General features: G+C 39.9%; 1 protein-coding gene across 1 annotated transcript in view; it reads left to right on the top strand.

Annotated features, from left to right (window-relative positions):
- Positions 1-12,193, top strand: part of ANKRD27 (ankyrin repeat domain 27) — a 43,101-nt gene extending 30,908 nt beyond the window's left edge. Inside the window, exons 22-28 of the mRNA XM_007954344.1 lie at positions 5,610-5,807; positions 6,983-7,102; positions 8,123-8,284; positions 9,545-9,656; positions 10,464-10,542; positions 10,850-10,922; positions 11,978-12,193. Of these exons, the coding sequence (XP_007952535.1) occupies positions 5,610-5,807; positions 6,983-7,102; positions 8,123-8,284; positions 9,545-9,656; positions 10,464-10,542; positions 10,850-10,922; positions 11,978-12,193 (960 nt within the window). The remainder of the gene's footprint in view (positions 1-5,609; positions 5,808-6,982; positions 7,103-8,122; positions 8,285-9,544; positions 9,657-10,463; positions 10,543-10,849; positions 10,923-11,977) is intronic.
- Positions 12,194-14,057: the final 1,864 nt, after the last annotated feature.

Raw genomic sequence — 14,057 nt, 5'->3', positions numbered from 1 at the left:
CAATTGACAGTCTTTTCTACAGTCATCCCCTGGCCTTGTTCTGATTGATGATAATGAGCTTTTCCATTTTCTCTTTCCACAGATATAGTTGATTTTATTCCTGTATATTCCATCTGACAAGGTCCATGTGTATAGTTGACATTTATGTTGAAAAAAAAAAGGTATTTGCAATGAGTAAGTAATTGGTTGTGCAAAATTCTATCATGCGATCTCCGGCATCATTTCTGTTTCCCAGGCTGTATTTTCCTGCTACTAATCTTCTTTGTTTCCAGTTTTCATATTCCAGTCACCTATAATTATCAATGCATCTTGATTACATGTTTGATCCATTTCAGGCTACTGAAGTTGGTAAAAATCTTCAATTTCTTCATCTTTGGCTATAGTGGTTGTTGAGTAAATTTGAAAATAGTCATATTAACTGGTCTTCCTTGGAGGCTTATGGATATTATCCTATCGCTGACAGCACTGTACTTCAGGATAGATATTGAAATGTTCTTTTTGACAATGAACACTATGCCATTCCTTTTAATTTGTCATTCCCACCATAGTAGACTATATGATTGATTCATAATGGCCAATACTAGTCCACTTCATCTCACTAGTGCCTAGAATATCAATCTTTATGCATTCCAGTTCAGTTTTACAACTTCCAAATTTCCTAGATTGATGCTTCCTACATTTCCATATTCTGATTATCAAATGTTTGCAGCCGTTTCTTCTCATTTTGCATCATGCTACATCAGCAAATACAGGTCTCAAAAGCTTTACTCCCTCGATGTCATTAAAGTCTACTATTAGGAGACAGCTCTTCTCCAGTTGTATTCTGAATGCCTTCCAACCTCAGGGCTCATCTTCTGGCACTATACCAGACAGTGTGTTTCCCTCCAGTTTATAAAGTTTTCAGTGGCAAGTTTTTTCAGAAGGAGACCATTACGCCCTTCTTCCTAGTCTGTCGTAGTCTGGAAGCTCTACTGAAACCTGTCCATCTTGGGTGACCCTGCTGGCATAGTTTCCAGCATGGCAGCAACATGCCAGCCACCACAGTACTACAGACTGACAAACAAGTGGTGGGTTGTATCTTTCAAAAACCAAAATCAAACCCATTGCCATGGAATTGATTGTGACTCATACTGACCCTATAGGACAGAACAGAACTGCACTCTAGGGTTGTCAAGGCTTTAAATCTTTACAGAAGCAGATTGCATCATCTTCCTCCTGTGGAGTGGCTGGTGGGTTTGAACTGCCCACCTTTTGGTTAGCAGCCAAATGCCTGTACCACCAGACCTCCATTATGTCAGTATAAAAAGTGTTAATATCAGTACAGTGATTCTCCTTCCTTACTTATTGCTCTTATTATTTTCCTAGCTATTCCTGGACCTGTGCCTTTCCTTGTAAAGTTAAGAATAAGGTTGTCTTATGTCTCTATAAAAAGCCATGTTGGGATTTTGACAGAAATTTTATTAAACCTATACATAATTTGGGGGAGAAATGGTCTTTTAGACCTTCTTTGATATCGCTCATCAAAATTTTGAAATTTTTGGCATACAATCACTATACATGTTAAGTGTATGTCTCAGTATTTCACGTTTTCACTTTTGAGAGATTTTAAATGATACTGTTTTTAAATTTTATTTCCACAGGCATTGCAAGTATATAAAAATATGATTGACTTTTGCATGTTAATCTTTTATCCAGTCATCTGACTGGATTCAAAGTTCTAGAAGTTATTTTATAGATCCCTTGGGATTTTCTGCATGATCATGTCATCTGCCTTTTATTTATTTTCCAGCCTTATTACAGTGGTTAAGGAGCTCTGGCGGTGCAGTGTTTAAGGCATTTGGCAGCTAATCAGAAAGTTTGTGGTTCAAACTCTTGGAAACCCTTGGGTTACTACGAGTCAGAATTGACTCGATGGCAGTGGGTTTATTACAGTGGTTAGAACTTCCCATCCTGTGTTGAGTAATAGTGGTGAAAGTGGATATCCTTCCCTTGTTCCTGGTCTTAGTAGGAAAACATTGTCTTTCACCATTAAGTATCACGTCAGCTGTGGGTATTTTATAGATGCTCTTTATCAAGTTGAGTTGATTTTTCTCTCTTCCTAACTTGCTGAGACCTTTCATCGTGAATGGGTATTAATTATTGTCAAATTCTTTTTCTGCATCAGTTGATAGGATTATTTGAGCTTTTCTTTAGCCTGTTAATGTAGTGGATTATATTGATTTTCAAATGTTGAGTCAGCTATGCATACCTAGAATAAATCCCACTTGGTGGTGGTGTGTGATTCTTTTTATACATTGTTGGAGCACATTGTTTTTAAGCTCTTAAGTGATTTGATTATGGGAAACAAAAAACCCACTGCCACTGAGTTGATTTCAAGTCACAGCAACCCTACAGGACAGAGTAGAACTGTCCCAAAATGTTTCCAGGGATGTAACTCTTGACGGAAGCAGACTGTCTCATCTTTTTCCCTTGGAGCGGCTGATGGGTTTGAACAGCCACCTTTCTGGGTAGCAACCAACATAGATTTTCCAGGGCTGTAAATCTTTACAGAAATAGATTACCTCATCTTTCTCCAGTGGGTTCAAACTACTGACTTTTTGGGCAGCCCAGTGCTCTAACCATTTAGCCATTTTATATGTATAACGTTTTTCATTTTAATGAATAGTTCATTTACTCATTTTTTTTCTTACAAAAATGGTATCATACTATGCAGATTAGTAACCTCGAGTAAACTGGGAAGTGTCTAGTATTCTCTAATGGGGGATTTCGAGCATGAAGTCTCTGGGGCAGTTTTTTTTGGAACATTTTATTGTGGTTTGAGTAAAACTTTAAAGAGTAAATTAGTTTTCTATTCAACAGTTTATACACAATATATTCAGTGACATTAGTTGTAAGTCCCGCATTGTAATAGCACTCTCCCCACTTTCTCCCTCGTTTCCCTGTTTCCATTCATCCTTCTTTCGTGCCCTTTCCCACCTACTGAACTTTGTTTTTGGGCAAATTCAGGTCTTTTGGTCTTGTATGATGGATTGTTCACTCTATAGGCCTGCCTGTTGTTTAGCTGAAAGGTGAGCCCTGGGGTGAGTTCAGTTCCAGAAGGGCCATGGTCTCTGGGGTTCTGCCATTCTGTATCAGATCAGTAAGGCTGGTTTTAAGATTTTGAAGTTTGTTCTACATTTCCTTCCACTTCGTCTAGGACCATTGTGATTTTCCATGAGAGTAGTAGGTAGTCGTAGCCAGGTACCATCTAGATCATCTGGTCTCAGGCTAGTAGAGGCTATGGTTTGCATGGTCCATTAGTCCTTCAGACTAATTGCTTCCTTGAGTCTTTGATTCCCTTCACCCTTCTTTCTTCCAGACAGGGAGAGACGGGTAATTGCATTTTAAGACTTCTGGGCCAGGTTTCAGTTTCCAATTCCTTCCTCACCATTTGTCAGCTCAGTAACCTTGGGCAAATTATTTCTCTGTGCCTCAGTCTCCTAAAAATGGGTGGTCTCTGAGGTTGGTAATAATTGTGAAGTATTTTAAAAGTGTACATAGTATGCACTCAGATGTTATCTATGTAACTATAGTTATGTCCTATGTTAAGAGTCTAAAATAATGACTCACCTGTGGGCCGTCACTCTGGATCCCACTGTGATTCTAAGTTTTGAATGGGGCATGTAGGAGGTGGATGGCTTCAACTCCCTCAGCCCGGCATACTGTATTACACAATACACAGAGGTGTTACCCTTTGTGTTGCAAGATAATACAACCTTATTGAAAACAAGCTTCACTGTGGGTTACTGTATCCCAAGAATATTAAAAATGGGCAGATTTTTCATGCACACGTAGCTTTTCAGGTGCAGGCGTGTATACTGGAGATGCACAGCTTTTGTTCTGTCTCCATGCTGCTGCATACATACAGCGTGAAAATGACTTCCCCTCAGTGGGCTGCTATGAAACATAAGTGTTTAGGTAGATAATGTTTCAGAGCGTTGTGATATGAAGTATCAAAGCCAGGTCATTGATTGTGTGTGGCTAGAGGTGCTTATGGTGTTTCGGTCTGTGTTACTGTTCTTTGCCATTTCTGACTCCCTCAACATGCCCACCTTGTAGCTCACTGGTTATAACAAGAAACTGAATTACACATTAAAATAGCTGTTGAAATTTATCGGCTAGTCACATGCTCTCTGATCTTTTAAAGCCACTTATCATTTTCCCTTTTTAAATTTCTCAAAAAGACACTAATGTCCTCACATCCCATGATTAAATAAAAATTTTCCTTTCCCCCCTCATCCTCATCATCATCTGGCCCAGTTTTTTTTATTTGTTTGTTTAAATAACTGTATTGAAGGATAATTTGCAAAAATTAACTACCCATTTAAAATGATTTTGACATATATATAAACCCATGAAATCATTACCATAATCAAGATAGAAAACATTTCTGCCTCCCCCAAACCATTTTGTGTGTGTGTGTGTTCCTTGACGGTCCGTTTCCCCTTCCGTCCCCTGTTCCATTAAATAATCATTATAGTTTGCATTTTCTGGAATTTTATACTAATTTTTACTGTTCTGTGTCTTCTCCCACTCAGTATGATGTTTTTAAGATCCATGTTGTTGTGTCAGTATGTCCTTTCTATTTATTGCTGAGTTGTATTTAATTGACTGGATATATCATAATTCATTTATCCATTCATCAGTTGGTAGATACTTCCACATTTCTAGTTTTTGGCTTTCCAGTGAAGCTACTGTGAATATTTGTGTACAAGTCTTTGTGTGGATATATGCTTTCTGGGGTAAAAACCTAGGACTGAAATTGCTGGGTTACATGGTAGTGAATGTTTAAAAGAAACTGCCAGTTTTCCGAAGTGGTACCATGTTGTATTCCCAGCAGCAGCATATGGGAGCTCTAGTTGCTCCACATCTTCATCAACACTTGTGTGTTTTGACTTTTTAGCTTCAGCCATTCTGGCAAGTGTGCAGTGGGTATTTAATGGTGGTTTTTTTTTTCCCCCTTCATTTGTTTTTTGAGGTAAATTTACATATAGTAAAATTCACCCTTTAAGTTAGCATAGAGGTTTATCAGTTTATGAGTTTTGACAGATGCAGTTGCACAACCACTACAGTAGACTATATCCCTTACCCAAAAACTACTCTCACCTGTCCCTTTGTAGTCATCCCCCTCCCCTAGCCCAAGCTCCTGTTAACCACTGATGGGTTTTTTATCCTTTTTGTTTCGTCATGCCTGGCTTTGATTTGCACTTAATAATGTTGAACATCTATTTTATGGGCTCACTGACTATTCACCCATCTTTTGTGAAAAGTTCTAGCACCATTTGTTGAACAGACTTTCCTTTCCTCATTGGACTGCCTTGGAGTAATAGGATATCATTTTAGGGGGCATGCTTTATTAAAGATGGAATACTAAATGTTGGGAAGGGAAGTTAATTTTTTGTGTATCTTACCTTTCTAAAATAATGACTCACCTGTGGGCCGTCACTCTGGATCCCACTGTGATTCTAAGTTTTGAGTAGGGCATGTAGGAGGTGGATGGCTTCAGCTCCCTCAGCCTGGCATCCTGAAATACTAATGGCATTTCTATTTCCATCTTCTGCACTGATTAGAAGCTGGCAAAGATTCCTGCCAGTGGGCTTGGTGTGAATGTGACCAACCAGGATGGCTCCTCCCCACTGCACGTCGCAGCTCTGCATGGTCGGGCTGACCTCCTCCCCCTCCTGTTGAAGCATGGTGCCAGTGTGGGGGCCAGAAACGCAAACCAGGCTGTTCCACTCCACCTTGCCTGCCAGAAGGGCCACTTTCAGGTATGGGTTCTGTCCCTGGGCAGAGTGTAGTAAGTGATTGGTTTGGTTAGACCTTCAGGTGGTGGGGATGCTGCAGAGGGCTGAGGGACTGGTGGCTAGCCAGAGAACCAGCACAGTCTTGCCTCCCAGCGCTGACATGCACATGGTGGACCACCCAGCGCTGACACGCACAGCTCGGTGATGCTTCCTGAGGAGCAGCTCCACACACACTGCCATTCACAACTGGGTGGCACAGAGCTGTCGTTCTGACTCTGACCCCAGCAGGAACTGTCCCTGCTGTCTGGTCATTGAGGGCTCTATCTGTGGTCATCTATCTTTACATTGCCACACCCACAGTCCATGCCAAGCAGTTCATGAAGTACAGTCATAGCCCTATAGAAGGGGTTCAAGAGATACCTGTAGAAGGATTAACTTTTTTTAAAGTCCTGTTTTTCTTTTTTGAAATTTACATACACACACACACAATTTTTTATTTTTTCAATTCTGTAAGCTTTTTTTTTTTTTAATTGTAATTTGGGTGAAGATTTACAGAGCAAATTCACTTGCCATACAGCAGTTCACATATACTTTGTCTCATGTCATTGACCACAGTTTACCACAATGCAACAGCTCCCCTCCCACTTCCTCCCCATAGTTACCTCTGTCCAGTGTCCATCCCTCCATGCACTCCTGCCCCCTGACCTGTCTCCTTGTGCATAAGCAGCCCTTCTTTCTCCCATGATTGTTCACTCCACGGAGTGTATCTACTTGAGGTAAATGTTTAACTCATATGCCTGTATTTTGTTTGGCTGGAAACCACAGGTGTGGGTTCAATCAATTCTGTAAGCTTCTTAAAGACAGGGACCATATTTCAGGTCTTCCGTTTTTCCCATTGCACCTAGCATAGTGCATCAAACATCATTTCCTAATCTGTAAAACTGGAGTCGTAATTCCAACTCTCCAGAGTGTTGATATAAAGATGAAATGAAAAAACCTAGTACCTAGCACATTGCCTGGCATACGGTAGGTCCTCTACTAATGTTAATTCCTGCTCTTCTTCAGTTGGTTTACTTTCTCCGGAGAGTCAGACATGTGTCTAAACAGCCTTAGACAAAAGTCGGAAGAATACTGTGTTAGAGCATTTTTTGCCTTGCAAATTATAATTAAGGTTGCAAACTTTTTATTTTCTGAGCTAGGTGGTGAAGTATCTATTAGATTCCAATGCAAAACCTAATAAAAAGGATGTAAGTGGAAATACACCCCTCATTTATGCCTGTTCCAGTGGCCATCATGAAGTTGCAGCATTGTTGCTACAGGTAAGTAAGAGCCTCATTATACAGGAGCCCTCTGACAGAGCTGCAGCCCTGATACAGGGCTATGGGTCTGTGTAACGTCAGGAACTTCCACACAGTGCTCTCGCCCTGTGTTGGTGCGCTGATAGCAGGAGATGGTAGGCCTCACACCATTTGCCTTCAGCGGACTCACCTGCATTTCCACATGATTCTGGGATGGGAAGTCAGGTCCCAGGGTCTGTGTCCGGTTTGAATCTCACCTCATTTCTGTGGGTGAGTTGAATTGTTAACCTGAAGTGGGAGCTTACTGTCTTTCAGTGTCACTGCTACTCATCCCTTTTTTTTTATTGGGGTGTGTGTGTGTGTGTGTGTGTGTGTGAAATATATGTAACAAAAGCCATTTCAACCATTTTTACATGTATGTTCAGTAACTTAATTATATTCAGTAACATTAATTATATTCACTATACTGTGCAACAAGTCACCACTATTTATAAACTTTTTCATTGCCTTTAACCTTAATTAGCAATATTTCTTTTCTTCTCTTGATAAAGGTAGTATGTGTTGATTGTAAGACAGAATTTAAAGAAGTAGGGGAAAAGAACAACTTGCCAATAACCCTACTACAATTAATTATGGCAGTTAATTGTGGTGGACTTTAAAAAGTATGTATAGTTTAGATCAGTATAGTTTTCTATCTTGCTTTTTTTCACTGAACATAGAGAAATGTTTATTAAAACCTTGATTTTTAGTGGTTGCATAAATATGGATGTCTCATTAGTGTGTTTTTCTTTTTTAACTGATTCTGCTCTGTGCATTTCAGTGGCTTCTATTTTTATTTATGCTAGGTTGATAAACGCTGCAGTGACTGTCTTTGTACATAACTCTTCTTCTCAGGAGTACTTTAATCCCCACCATTTTATTATGAAAATTTTCAGACATGCAGAAAAGTTTAGAGAATTTTTACATGAGCACCCATATGCATACCACCTAGATTCTACTTCAACATTTTGTACCATTATGTTTGTGCTGTTCCTCTTCTAGCATGGGGCCTCCATTGATGTTTCTAACAATAAGGGCAACACAGCACTGCATGAGGCTGTGATAGAGAAGCATGTCTTCGTGGTGGAGCTGCTTCTGCTTCATGGAGCATCAGTTCATGTCTTGAACAAGAGGCAGTGCACACCTACAGACTGTGCTGACCAGGTGAGTGGAGAGAGCTTAAGAACTGGGAGAGACTCAGGCTCCTGTACAAATCACTCTTGATTCTTTGCATTTAAACCGGACTGGAATAGCAGTAGGCAGATACTTGGATTGCTGAGCTGGTCTGGATTGGCAGGGTGTGCCAGAAAGCCTGCCAGGGTGGTTAAATGCCTGGCCCTTGGTCACCTGATGAGAGGTGGCACACGTGGGAAGCCAGGAATCATTCTTTCAAAAGTAGTTTTCAGAGGGGTGAGAGGAGGTGCCCCCAACACCTGCAGGCAGGTACCTGACTGGGGAGAGTTTGGTTTCAGAGGAGGTAGCAAGTGAAGACGTTGTCCTGGTTTCATCGTCCCAGCAGTTGTGAATACATCTGTTGCTTTAGCAGCACAGTAGAGCAGGTCTGTTCGGTTTGTAGATGTAAAACTCCTTGAGTTCTTTAAGGGCGATTATAATTAGTAATTTACCACTCTCCAGTTCTGTGGATGTTTGCCATGGAACGGTGATGAAAGAAAAGTCCTTTTCTGTCCCTGTTTCATGCTGAACCTTTATCTAGTGTTCTATGTGGGAATAAACCACCAGTAGGTTGTTAAATGAAACACTTGACAAGGTCCCTATAAATCCAACCTGCTCGTTGTACTTTAATTTTCAGTACTATTTCTTAATAAAATTGAAGCATTTTTAAACTTTCAATTTAATACTTTTCTAAATGATGGTGAATGTTTTGTATCATGCACTTACTGTGTGCTCGGCCTGTTCTTGTGCCCCTGGGTGCAAATGGGTAACGTGCTCAGCTGCTAACCAAAAAGCTGACGCTTCAGGTCTCCCCAGAGGCACCATGGCAATCTATTATCGAAAAGTCAGTCAGTGACACCCTCTGGCGTCCACCTCTATCTGACGCACATGGGCCACCTGACTTGGCATCGGCTCAGCAGCACCTGGTCGGCCCTGTTCTGGTGCACTTCCTTCAGCTCACCTAGTCTTCAAGATAATCATATAGGAATATTGTCACATCCCCCGCACTGTTTGCTTAAACACCTGGCCCAGAGCATCTAGCAGAGGTCAGCTCCAGGCTCCACATGGAGGCCAGCTGGCATCAGAGGGCTGCTCTTAATCACTAGGCTTTATGATCTCAAATTTTTGTCTGGAGTTGCTTCTGAGCTTTTCTGCCTAACCACACCAATGCTAACATTTAGACTGAAAGCAAGCAGTAATCTCCTAAATAATAACAAATGCTGCTGTTACTTTTTCCTTCCCAAATTATAGAATTCGAAAATAATGGAGTTACTTCAGGTAGTACCAAGCTGCGTTGCTGCATTAGATGATGTTGATGAAACAGACCACAAGGAGTATGTTACTGTTAAGATCAGGAAAAAATGTAAGAGTTTATATTGTTTCTATAACTCTTAGCTTGGGTTTATTACTTAGTAATAAACTAATAATGATTTATTACTAAGCTATTACTTAGCTTTGGTACTTACTGGTTTTCATAAAATATAATTATAATCGTGACTGGCATGTGATATAGGTACCAAAGACATGTATGTTGCACTGTAAATTACCGAGTGAGAGGTGAGCTTTTATTGGTACTCGTTTTCTGGTTGATTGTAATGATACTTCCTAAGGAAATAAGATAGAAACTCTCAGCGTTACCTTGAAGAGTCAGGCCTCTACTGACCAACTGGAGAGGATGAGAAGCTTCTGGTGGTTTTTTTCATGCCTAATGTTCCAAAGCCAGGTGTTCTTCTGAGCATTTCTGGAATCCAGGGTAAATGCTACCTTTAAAATTGTTTTTTGGTTGTTGTTTTGTTTTGGATTTTGCAGGTATACAGAGGTTGCTGCTAATTAGAACAGTAGTTGCTATACAGGGATGGGGATTGAAGTTTTCTTACTGTACATTTTGGAAAATTTACAATATGGATTTACAGTGCAAGGATGTGAATAAGCTCATAGGCCTGGATAATTCTCTGGCTGTCTCACCATAATCAGCTGTAGCTTTTTGTGGGACGCTCACAGAGTAATAAATAGATAGTTTCTATTATATTTCTTCGAGCAATTTCCATGCTTATTTTCTGATTTTTGTTAAACTAAGAATATGGAAAGATTGATTATGTCTATGCTAATATTTTAAAACAATTCTTAATCTATTTCTGAAGTATTAAGAAACTTATCCTTTTATCTACAGGGAACTCAAAAATGTGTGATTTACCAGATGAACCTTTTACAAGACAGTTTTATTTTGTCCACTCAGCTGGTCAGTTTAAGTAAGTAAAAATTCACGTTGATTTCTGTGCTTTTGACCCTACAGTTTACTTACAACTGAAGTAGGATAAGGCAAATTTGTGGCACTGTGCTTAAAGCACTGGGCTGCTAACCAAAAGGTCAGCAGTTTGAGCCCACTAGCTGTTCCTCAGGAGAAGGACTGAGGCAGTCTGCTTCTGTAAAGATCCGCAGCCTTGGAAACCCTATGCAGTTCTACTCTGTTATGTAGGGTTGTAATGAGTTGCAATCAATTTGACAGCAGTGGGTTTGGTTTTTTGAGTTATCCCAAATGTTTATCTTGGGCTTCAGGGGAAAGACTTCAAGGGAGATTATGCCAAGAGGTAGAAGTGTCCCTAATTTTACTGAAGACTCGTTGCATCAGGTGAGTTAAACACTGCCTTACAATCATTGTTTATAAAATCTGGCTGTTTGAAAGTAATCCATGGTAAATACATTTCTCCTTAATAGTCATCTGCATTTCATTATTCCCTTCAGTGTAAGAATGAACAATTAAAACTAGAATTTTTTAGTGGGATGGTCAAGATTACAGACTCCATTTCTTGTTACATTTCAAAATACATTTCTGAGCTGAGAGAGAGAAGGGAAAGTAGAAAATAGCATGGTAAGGTGCAGCTCATGGTGTGTTTAATAGGGGAGGTATCTCAAACGTCACTTAGCAAATACAGGATGAAAACAACAGTTTGCATGTAGATTGGTAAAAACCTTCTCCAGAAATGGAATAAAGATGTTCCTAAAGATAATTTTGTATGTGACCCTCTTCTGCAGCACCACTTAATTGCTCAGTTACAATAAGAAGTCTGCTTTATAAACTATGATGCTATAAATAAAGCGACTCTTCCCAGAAACAGGACTTTTCTGATTGCTGCCTGCCAGTTTATAGCTATTGATGATGAGAAACAGAATTTTCAGCATGTGGCACAATAGGCTTGTGTGAACAAATACACAGAAGTCCTAAATCTGTCACAGGAATCTTTGACATTCATTAAAATGACTAGTTTTGATTTCATATTTTATCTTCTTCCATGGCTTTGCTAACAGTCCTGCTGCTTAGTGGTAAAGCTACAAACTTTGAAATCTGCCAGGGTTCAATCAAGTGCTAGCTTTTTCCTTGCTATTGAGACACATTGCTTAATTGGCTGATCCTGTTTTTTCAGTTGAAAGATAGGGATAACAGCAGTATATACTTCTTAGAAGTGTAAAGATTAAATGTGAAAACATGTAGAGCATTTACTGTGTGTCTGACACATGTCCACATTCAAATGTCGTACCATGGCCACAGAGATGTTAGAATTGATATGCCTGAATGGCGCTTAGCACAGTGTCTGGCACATACTGAACACTCAAAGGTAGCTGTTATTGGTGATTGTTTAAAGTACTGTACGAATGTGAACTGTTTGAACTGTACGTCTTCTTTAGCCAGGGAGGCAAAGAGCCACACTGAAACAGAATCACCTGCCAGACCAGAGCAGACTTCAGACTGCTGACAGAGGAAACAGTGATCAGCCCAAGACGCCTACACAGAAACAAACTGCTCCTGGAAACAGGCGGATGCTCCGCAGACACACAGTCAATGATGCAGTTGGAGCCAAGGGCCAAGAGATTGCTAGCAACCTAACCACTCCCCAAGTTTAATATTTCCCAGGCTTAACAGTAATAAGGAATTGTGGAATTTGCTGCCAAGAAGGGAATACTCAACAAGAAGATGCTGAGCATGAATACAGTTTACAACTCAATGTACCTTCAAATAACTGGCTTGAGAGAGTAAGTCTTCCGCAGAAAGTTTCTGAAAGCTTTTCCATAGGAAAGTGGCTGAGGGAAAGAATGCAACAAAAAATTATCACTATGTCTTTCCTTTTCAGAGCTAATCAATGCACTTAAAAAGGAATGGGCAAAAGTTCCATAGTGTCCAGATGCTTAAATCCAGGGTGTATGTTTCTTTTTAAGTATTAGGGCCCCAGCCCAAGACAGGGCTCCTTGGTTATAGTGAGAGGTTTCATCATCAGATTCTGGTCTCCTTCTACTGAAAGGTGCTACACATTGTGATACATATGATAAGTTCCATCTGGGCTAATCTAAAGAGAAGCAATTTAAGTTTTATGATACTCTAGAAGCCAGGTAGAAAAGTCTCATCTGAATGAAGAAAACAGATCTGGAAAGATATTTCTTTGCAAAGCAACACTTTAACCCAAAGATGTCTAAATGCCATATTGACATTCATTTTAGTGAAAAGGATGTATTAGACCTGTCCTACACCATGTCCATAGGAGAAATTGGGTACAATTTTTTCTCCAACAAAGTACAGATATATATAGTTACTGCAAATATGCACCTGTAGCGGTGTCTCTAGAAACATCCCTTTCTGTTACGAACCTCCCTTAATGTCACACCGAAGGATGGTTACTGAACTAGACAGTAGATTTGGCACATCTTTTCTTAGTCTTTTTATTCAGATTCAAAACTTAACAGCACAAACCAGTCTAAAGTTACTTTAAGTTAGAATTTATTCCTTTTAGAATTGCCATTTATTCCTTTTTATAAATTTCTATAGATTATATGATTATTTTTTTATGTTATTAATTGGCCTAGACCAGCAAACACGGTTTTGTCCTGAGTACATTTTCAAATAACTTTGTAATAGGGAAATGGGTTTGTGCATGTTATTGGAAATACTTATGTATGTACAGAAGGGAGGGATTGCTTATTTTTCTACAAAGTAATTTATGATTTCTAATTTTCTAATGTGCCTTGGATACGTGCCAAATGATGGAAAAGAAATAGTAAACTTTGATTCATGAGTGTGCCCTGGTATGTTTTCATTAATATTTTGTGATGAAGATAGGAGTTTCTCAGCCTCTCTGCTACTAATGTAGTTTATGTGTATGGGAAAATGTTTTCCTGTGGGAGGGATGGATGCATATCTTATTCTTCAGTTACATATGTGCAACTGAGACATACAAACCTGATAAATCAGAGCAGATCATTATCTGTCAACCAGACTAAACCAAAAATAAACCCACTGCTAATCAAGTCTATTCCAACTCACAGCAACCCTTGCTGGGTTTCCAAGGCTGTCAGTCTTCACAGAAGTAGATTGCATCATCATCATGGAACAGCTAGTGGGTTTGAACCACCAACCTACTGATCAGCAGCCAGATGCTTTACCCAGTATTCCACCACCAAAACAAAACTCAGTGCCATCAAGTCAGATCCAACTCACAGCGACCCCTCCTTGGGTTTCTGAGGCCGTATCTCTACGGAAGTAGATTACCCAGCTTTCCTTCTGGCAGATCTCCTTAAATCTTTATGGAATCATCCTTCTTTTGTGGAGCAGCTCAAGTTCAAACCACTGACCTTTTGGTTAGCAGCCAGATGCCTTAACCACTATACCCAAGCTCCTTGTTGACCTGACTAGGGCTGACTTAATCTAGTCGACTCAGTGCCTGGGCCCACAATACTTCCCATCAAGTGACTACTCATGGTGACCTATGTGTGCAGA

The sequence above is a fragment of the Orycteropus afer genome, unplaced genomic scaffold (assembly GCF_000298275.1).
Source record: "Orycteropus afer afer isolate SDZICR_OR568_19922 unplaced genomic scaffold, OryAfe1.0 scaffold00459, whole genome shotgun sequence".
Lineage (NCBI taxonomy): Eukaryota > Metazoa > Chordata > Mammalia > Tubulidentata > Orycteropodidae > Orycteropus > Orycteropus afer.
This window is presented reverse-complemented; position numbering and strand designations above follow the sequence as displayed.